Source organism: Engystomops pustulosus, chromosome 3, assembly GCF_040894005.1.
Source record: "Engystomops pustulosus chromosome 3, aEngPut4.maternal, whole genome shotgun sequence".
NCBI lineage: Eukaryota > Metazoa > Chordata > Amphibia > Anura > Leptodactylidae > Engystomops > Engystomops pustulosus.
The window spans coordinates 233,154,308-233,162,261 of NC_092413.1; the positions used below are offsets into that span (position 1 = coordinate 233,154,308).

Genomic DNA, 7,954 nt, shown 5'->3' on the forward strand with positions numbered 1-7,954 from the left:
CTGCTGTCACCTAGCCTATATCAGTCTAATCTAAATAAGACCACTTGGCTTAGTACAAAAGGCTTCTTTAAATGCCGAGCCGGTGGCTGTAAGTGCTGCACATGCGCAGCTCCAAGTAAATATTTTTCTTCTTACCTGAATAATGTCCAGCATGAGATAGAGCAGTTCGTAAATGGCAACACATCCTTTGTGGTCTGTCAGATACAAGGTCCTTCTTGCTGTTCAGACTACATCAGATGCACGACAAACAGTTTAAAAACACTGATCCGCAGACATCTTTCTGATGTCAATGCAGACAATGCGGTTAACATCTCCGCGGTATGAAGGCATGTTAGAGATTGCCATGCAAAGGACTGTAGCGTTTTAAGGTGTAGAGTAGAGATGAGCGAGCACTAAAATGCTCGATTGCTCGTTACTCGAGATGAACTTTTCCCGATGCTCGAGTGCGCGTATCGAATAACGAGCCCCATTGAAGTCAATGGGAGACTCGAGCACTTTTCACTGAAAGAACACATTGAAAGAACTGTTCTTTCAATGTGTTCTTTCAGTGAAAACATCTGCAAACATCTGCAATGTGTTCTTCAGTGTTCTTTCAATGTGTTCTTTCAGTGAAAAAATCTTCAAACATCTGTATTCTTCACTGTTCTTCACTGCGTTTCCTTAAGTAAATGCTCGATCTCGAGCAGGCGAGATACTCGTCCGAGCAACGAGCCGTTTCGAGTACGATAATACTCGAACGAGCATCAAGCTCGGATGACTATACTCGCTCATCTCTAGTGTAGAGGTATTGAAAAAGTAAAAAACCTAAGAGAGGTGGAGACCTTAGACGGATTCTTCTGAACCGCAAAACTTTTGGGATTTTTTCATTAAAAACAGGATTTAATTCATTTCTGTTAAAATCTAAAAATAATAATAGTTTTTTGCTGTTGATACATGTATTGTTGTATATATTATATGTATTTTATACGTATTTTTAATTTTTAATTATGACCTTTCTTGGGTTTCATGTGTTTTTTAAATACAGAAAGAGTTCAATCTGCCCAGTTACTCATGGGATTGAAGGGGCGGGGTGAAATAGCAATGCTGCAGCAAGGTTTGCAGAAGCTATGAATAAGGTATATTACTGAAACGCGTAAGCTTTGTTGCTATTTTCTTCTTCCATATGCTGTGTGCTGTACAAGACTGTCGTTTTAATGGAATATAAATAAAATTTATAACTTTTATCTACTAACCGACTCCTGATGTCCAGCTGCAATCAGTTTTCTTCTACATCACCTTCGCGTGCACCTGTGGCCGAGGTTTTCCGCGCTGGAGTGTCCAGGGTCGAATTTATGTGGACTGTTTGAGCAGAGGTGGTGAGCTGATCTTACAAGATTTGTTTTTTCTTGTGATATTTATTGATATTCAAACTTATGCCAAAACTAATATTCTAATAACTTTTTTTTAATCAGGCCATCAGAAAATAAAATTTAACGAAGTACCTGGCACTTTGCCAGCACAGACAAGTCATCGAGTCATATAGTCCCAGTGTATAGGTCTGGCACAAACAGTAAATCCTGTTCTGCTTCCCGGCTCCTGACATCTCATTGACAGGCAGGGAGATACACAACTCATTATGGAGATTGTGTACTGCTGGCGCCACTCACTGCCTAATGACTCAGAGTATTAAAGTTCATTGTCCATTGTCTACACTTCATGCATGATCAGCTATTTGTGTGCAGCTAGCACAGTGCACATTAGGTTTGTAGTGAAAAAAAACTGAAGCTACAGACGACACCAGCAGCTACAGAAGACACCAGCAGCTACAGAAGACACCAGCAGCTTAAGAAGACACCATCAGCTTAAGAAGACACCGGCAGCTTAAGAAGACACCAGAAGCTAGAAAAGACACCAGCAGCTACAGAAGACACCAGAAGCTACAGAAGACACCAGTAGCTACAGAAAACACCAGCAGCTACAGAAGACACCAGAAGCTACAGAAGACACCAGCAGCTACAGAAGACACCAGCAGCTACAGAAGATACCAGAAGCTACAGAAGACACCAGCAGCTACAGAAGACACCAGTAGCTGCAGAAGACACCAGTAGCTACAGAAGACCCCAGCAGCTACAGAAGACACCAGCAGCTACAGAAGACACCAGCAGCTTAAGAAGACACGAGCAGCTACAGAAGACACGAGCAACCACAGAAGACACAAGCTGCTACAGAAGACATGAGTAGCTACAGAAGACACGAGCAGCTACAGAAGACACCAGCAGCTACAGAAGACACCAGCAGCTACAGAAGACACGAGGAGCTACAGAAGACACCAGTAGCTACAGAAGACACCAGTAGCTACAGAAGACACCAGCAGCTTAAGAAGACACCAGCAGCTTAAGAAGACACCAGCAGCTACAGAAGACACCAGCAGCTACAGAAGACACCAGCAGCTACAGAAGACACCAGTAGCTACAGAAGACACCAGTAGCTACAGAAGACACCAGTAGCTACAGAAGATACCAGAAGCTACAGAAGACACTAGCTGCTACAGAAGGCACTAGCAGCTACAGAAGACACGAGTAGCTACAGAAGACACCAGTAGCTACAGAAGACACCAGCTGCTACAGAAGGCACTAGTAGCTACAGAAGACACCAGTAGCTACAGAAGACACCAGCAGCTACAGAAGACACTAGCAGCTACAGAAGACACCAGCAGCTACAGGAGACACTTGAAGCTATGGAAGACACCAGCAGCTAAAGATGACTTGAGCAGCTACAGAAGACAAAAGCATGTGTTTTTATGTGTATGAAGATGAAATGGATTTCTAATAAAGTGCCATAAAGCGTCGTGGGCTCCAGTGTAGAAACTTGATGTATGTTACAATGAAATCTTCTGGAGCCACTCTCACCTAAAAGCAGAATACTGTCTCACCGGGGTGTCCACATAGCAGCACCTAGACTGAGATGTGTTCTGAACAACATGAATTCACAGTGTTTCCTCCTTCAAAGTAAAATAATATTATTAGTAAAAATTTTCCGAAATGCCTGTTTCACCTCGCTGTTCCTCAAGCTATATATCATAGGATTCAGCACAGGCGTCACAACACCATAAATAAGAGAAATATATTTGAGGTTAGAAGAAAATCCTTTTGTATTTCCCATGTACATGGTTATGCTTGTCCCATAAACCATCAGCACCACAATGAGGTGGGAGGCGCAGGTGGAGAAGGCCTTAGATTTCCCATCTCTTGAGCGGATACTTAATATTGAGACAATGATACAAATATAAGAAACTACAATAAAAGCAAACGGGGATAAGAGAGTGAAAAAACTGATAACAACTATACCAATCTTATAGAAGGAGAGGTCCCCGCAGGCCAACGCCACAAGTACTAGAATCTCACAGGCAAAATGGTTTATCCGGTTCTCATTGCAGAAGACAAGAGGTCGGGCCATATTAGGAACAGTTGTGAGGATGAAACTTACCACCCACATAATGAAGGTGACACAATGACACAACCTCCAGCTCATGATGACGGTGTAACGTAAGGGGAAGCATATGGCGATGTACCGGTCATAGGCCATCACCGCCAGTAACATACACTCAATCCCTCCTAGAAACAGACCAATGTTCATTTGGGTCAAGCAGCCGATGACTGAAATTCTTCTTTTTTCAGAAAACACATCATGTAGCATTTTTGGGAGAGAATTTGAAGAGTAGCACAAATCTATGAAGGATAAATGACCCAGAAAGTAATACATCGGCGTGTGGATCCGAGGACTAACGACGACAGTGAAGATCAGTAAAGAGTTCCCAAAAATCGCCAAGATATAAAAGAGTAGAAACAGGATGAATAACATTATCCTTGTCTGTAAACTTTTAGAGAATCCGGTCAGGACGAATTCTGTCAGGACGACGGTGCTTTGGTTTCCTTCATCCATGTCACAGAACACATTTTTAGATTTAAGGACCTGGGGAGAGGATTAGGATCAGTGTTCAGCGACGTAAAAAGATTCTAACTTTTCTATTCAGAAAGTGTTGTCTTTTCATATCCAGACATATTGGCGACAAGTCAACCTGTTGTCCAAAGTTAACCTTAGAAACCCCTACCAGTATATCGTCAAATGGGTTCCCATCATGTTTCTTGGCCTAGCGTGGTAGCATCACCCAGAAAATCTACTTTGAAGTGAGATGCAAACTGGTTCAATTGAGTCACAAAGGTGGGGACTTCACACGGAAGTCAGGCTCTCCCTGCCCTAGAATATCCCCTTTGTTGTAAGTGACAAGCCCTAGTCAAGGAAGAACATTCCTAAAGTCTAACAAATTATGTCAATCACAGCAGAGGGGGTGTTCTGAGGTGACTTCAGTGACTTTTCACCTTTGTGACTTTATCCAATAATTCACTTCTAACTTCAATCTTTATTTTCTCGATGATGTCACAACACTGGGCCAGGAAACATGAATCTAGAAAGCGATAATCTGCTCGACAACATACTGGTAGCGGTTTATTAGGTCAATTTTTGCTGACAGGTTCCCTTTAAGCTTTTGGAACAAAACAAAAACTACAACAAACCCCTCCCCATGTGTAAAACAATACAAGTCATAGGGGGCCATTTATTATTATTTTTCTTCCTGTTTTTTCTTTCTTTTTTGAGAGTTTTTTTGACACATTGGAATTTTTGCGCCTTTTTGGGGACATTTTGATATGTCTGCCGGACATTTGTCTTTTTGTTAGTAAGACACATTTATCTTCTATTCCAGATGTGCTAAATGTTCCAACTAAAGATTTATCATTTCAAATTGTCTAACATGTGCAACTTTTTTGGTCGCAAAAAACTCCAGACGAAACCATACTTAAGTAAAACTTAGAAAATGGAAAGAAGTGACTTGAGACACTTGTGAGACATTTTTGTGACATTTGTAACTAATGTCTCAAAAACAGATCTAAAAGAAACCTATTTAAATCAAGAAAAAAGTGAAATTGATAAATTACCAAAGAAATAGATGGGAAAACAACAGGCAAAAACAAAGAGAGTTAAGATAAATGACCCCAATAGAAACAATTTATAACACACTAACAATACTGCCCTCTTAAGACTTCTGTCGTACAGTAATAATGTAACGCGCAGTCGTAACGTAACATGCAATACATGAAACCTTTTGACAATGCATTTCGGTAGATGGATTATTCCCTTCATCAGGTCCAGTGTATTGCACTTTAATGGATAACACTACACAGTTTCGTATATTAAATTGACCCCCCCCCCCCATCACTCTATGATCCAGTGAAACTTTCACTAAGGTAACGCACTATTAGATAACTACACGTGCACATTAAACATTACCCGGCACAGACCCACCGGGCAGCCAAGTCTTATACTACGGTATATAAACTCGCACACTGTCCGTTCCAAGCACTTACCGCTCTGCTGCCAGTAGGACGATACACAACGCTACATGAGTCTCATCCCCCTCTTCAGTCACCCATATGAAATAGGGTGCCTTGTCTTTTAGCATCTTCGAGACCCAGAAGTATCAGGTCATAGTGGAACGATTCTAACTAGAGATGAGCGAGTATACTCATCCGAACTTGATGTTCGTTCGAGTATTAAGGTACTCGAAACGGCTCGTTGCTCGGACGAGTATTTCCCCTGCTCGAGACTGAGCATTTAATTAAAAAAACACAGTGAAGAACAGTGAAGAATAGAATAAAAACAGTGAACACAGGATCATTTAAGTGAAAAACACAGTGAAGAATACATTGCAGATGTTCGGCACATCTGCTTACTTGTCGGAAGATATGAGCGGAACGTGTTCGTCAAAATAGTATGTGAAGAACACATATGGAAACATCTGCAATGTGTTCTTCACACATATATAGTGTTCTTCACATACTATTTTGACGAACACGTTCCGCGCGTATCTTCCAACAAGTTAGCAGATGTGCTGAACATCTGCAATGTGTTCTTCACTGTGTTCTTCATTTAAATGACATTCTTTTTCAATAAAATAATACATTTTATTGCAGAGCCTTGGTCCCTTTGAAAAATGCTCGAGTCTCCCATTGACTTCAATGGGGCTCATTATTCGAGACGAGCACTCGAGCATCGGGAAAAGTTTGTCTCGAATAACGAGCACCTGAGCATTTTAGTGCTCGCTCATCTCTAATTGTAACCGCTTCGGCACTTTGTTGGATGGACAGGTCAGATCATCCTTTCACTTACTTCCCAAAACATGAGAGCGTCAGAAACGCTCAATTATTGCAAATCTTCTCTATTTGATTATTTCAACTTTTGACACGTCTGTAAGTGTCTTCCTCTCGTCTTCTAGACGGTCAGTTTCATAAGATAAGACAAGTATTTATATATGAATTTATGTATCATCCTGATATGTATATATCACTACTCATTGTGTCCTGTATATACCGCCTGATGTTCTAGTAATAATATCACTGGATGTTTTACTACTATACTATAAATATATATATATATACACCATGTTTTACACATTTTTAATATCATTTATTCTTTGATGGACAATTCATTGTGTAAATGTATTCCTAACATTGCTTAATCTATTTTTAATATCGCTATTATTATTATTATTATTATAACGCTGCCTTTTATGCTCCCATTTTTTAGCTTCTTCCAGGATATAATTTTGTTTTACAATCACCCAAACTATTACAATTTTTTATTCATAGTCTCTATAGAAGAGGCTTTAGTTATAGTCTCTGTATAAGTGTCTATAGTTATAGTTTCTCTATATAAGTGGCTTTAGTTATAGTCTCTATATAAGTGTATATAGTTATAGTCTCTGTATAAGTGTATATAGTTATAGTCTCTGTATAAGTGTATATAGTTATAGTCTCTATATAAGTGTATATAGTTATAGTCTCTGTATAAGTGTATATAGTTATAGTCTCTGTATAAGTGTATATAGTTATAGTCTCTGTATAAGTGTATATAGTTATAGTCTCTGTATAAGTGTATATAGTTATAGTCTCTATATAAGTGTCTATAGTTATAGTCTCTGTATAAGTGTATATAGTTATAGTCTCTGTATAAGTGTATATAGTTATAGTCTCTGTATAAGAGGCTTTAGTTATAGTCTCTATGTACGTGGCTGCGGGGGCTTCTGCCTGGTACATTGGGTTATGTTAGAGGTTGAGCCACCACTTACCTTTCTCACCACTGATTGGCCTCCAGTACCGTTTTCCAAGGGTGCGCAGCGTTATATTCACATTGTTATAGAGTAATAACTCCTGAGATATAGACCCAATACAACCACATTCATCCAAAGGAGAAGAGCATGACAGGAATAATGAAACAAATGATGGAAACGAGGCGCAGTATAAAGACCAGGACTGTGATTGGATAGTAGTTATTAGGTTATAATATTATTATGGACGTGTAATGTTTGCACAACATGGAGAATACATGGAATTTTTCACCTTCCTCCAACAAAAAGAAACAAAATTCTATCACATTGGATGTTTATAAAGAGGCCGCATCTCAACCCCTCCAAAAAGAGAAATAGAAATAGTTATAGAGGCCGGAAATAGTTTGGATCAGATAAATAAATATCAGGTCATTACATTAAACGCACGAGTTCTGGTACCGGATACACTGCAGACCTGCTGTCACAGGTGTGGACCAAAGCTTGCAGGTTCCGGTCCATTGGACCTGACTCTAGGTTTCATTTGTAGTTTGGGTGCAGGTTCAGCTCAACAACCCCACAACTACGTTACTGCCTGCTTTGTTCTACAGTCTCTTCTCTCTGTAGTCTGTTCTGTCTTCTACAGCCTCTTCTTTTGTCTCTTATCTTTTCCTTTGGGCGTAGTCCCTACACAGTCCCCTCTTTCTCCTGCAGTCTCTCCTTTAAGACACATTCCTTTCCTTAGTCTACAGTCTCTTCTTTTATCTGTAGTCTATTCTGTCAGATACAGTCTCTTTCTTCTGTAGTCTCTTCTTT

General features: G+C 40.0%; 1 protein-coding gene across 1 annotated transcript; it reads right to left on the reverse strand.

Annotated features, from left to right (window-relative positions):
- Positions 1–2,695: 2,695 nt before the first annotated feature.
- On the reverse strand, positions 2,696–7,660 carry LOC140123021 (olfactory receptor 2A7-like). Its single transcript, XM_072144272.1, has 6 exons — positions 7,601–7,660; positions 7,163–7,244; positions 4,359–4,459; positions 3,327–3,951; positions 3,034–3,272; positions 2,696–2,752 (listed from the first exon to the last, which is right to left on the reverse strand). Exons 1-6 carry the CDS (start codon positions 7,658–7,660, stop codon positions 2,696–2,698), a joined length of 1,164 nt encoding a protein of 387 aa, XP_072000373.1.
- Between the last annotated feature and the right edge of the window lie 294 nt (positions 7,661–7,954).

What these genes read in the sequence shown, in the direction of transcription:
- LOC140123021 (XM_072144272.1), bottom strand. Translation starts at nt 7,660, where the DNA reads ATGGACCGGAACCTGCAAGCTTTGGTCCACACCTGTGACAGCAGGTCT. An exon ending in GCCAATCAGTGGTGAGAAAG is followed by an intron (nt 4,460 to 7,162) that starts GTAAGTGGTGGC and finishes GTTGTCGAGCAG; the next exon opens with ATTATCGCTTTCTAGATTCA. An exon ending in ATAGCTTGAGGAACAGCGAG is followed by an intron (nt 2,753 to 3,033) that starts GTGAAACAGGCA and finishes TGTCTTCTGTAG; the next exon opens with CTGCTCAAGTCATCTTTAGC.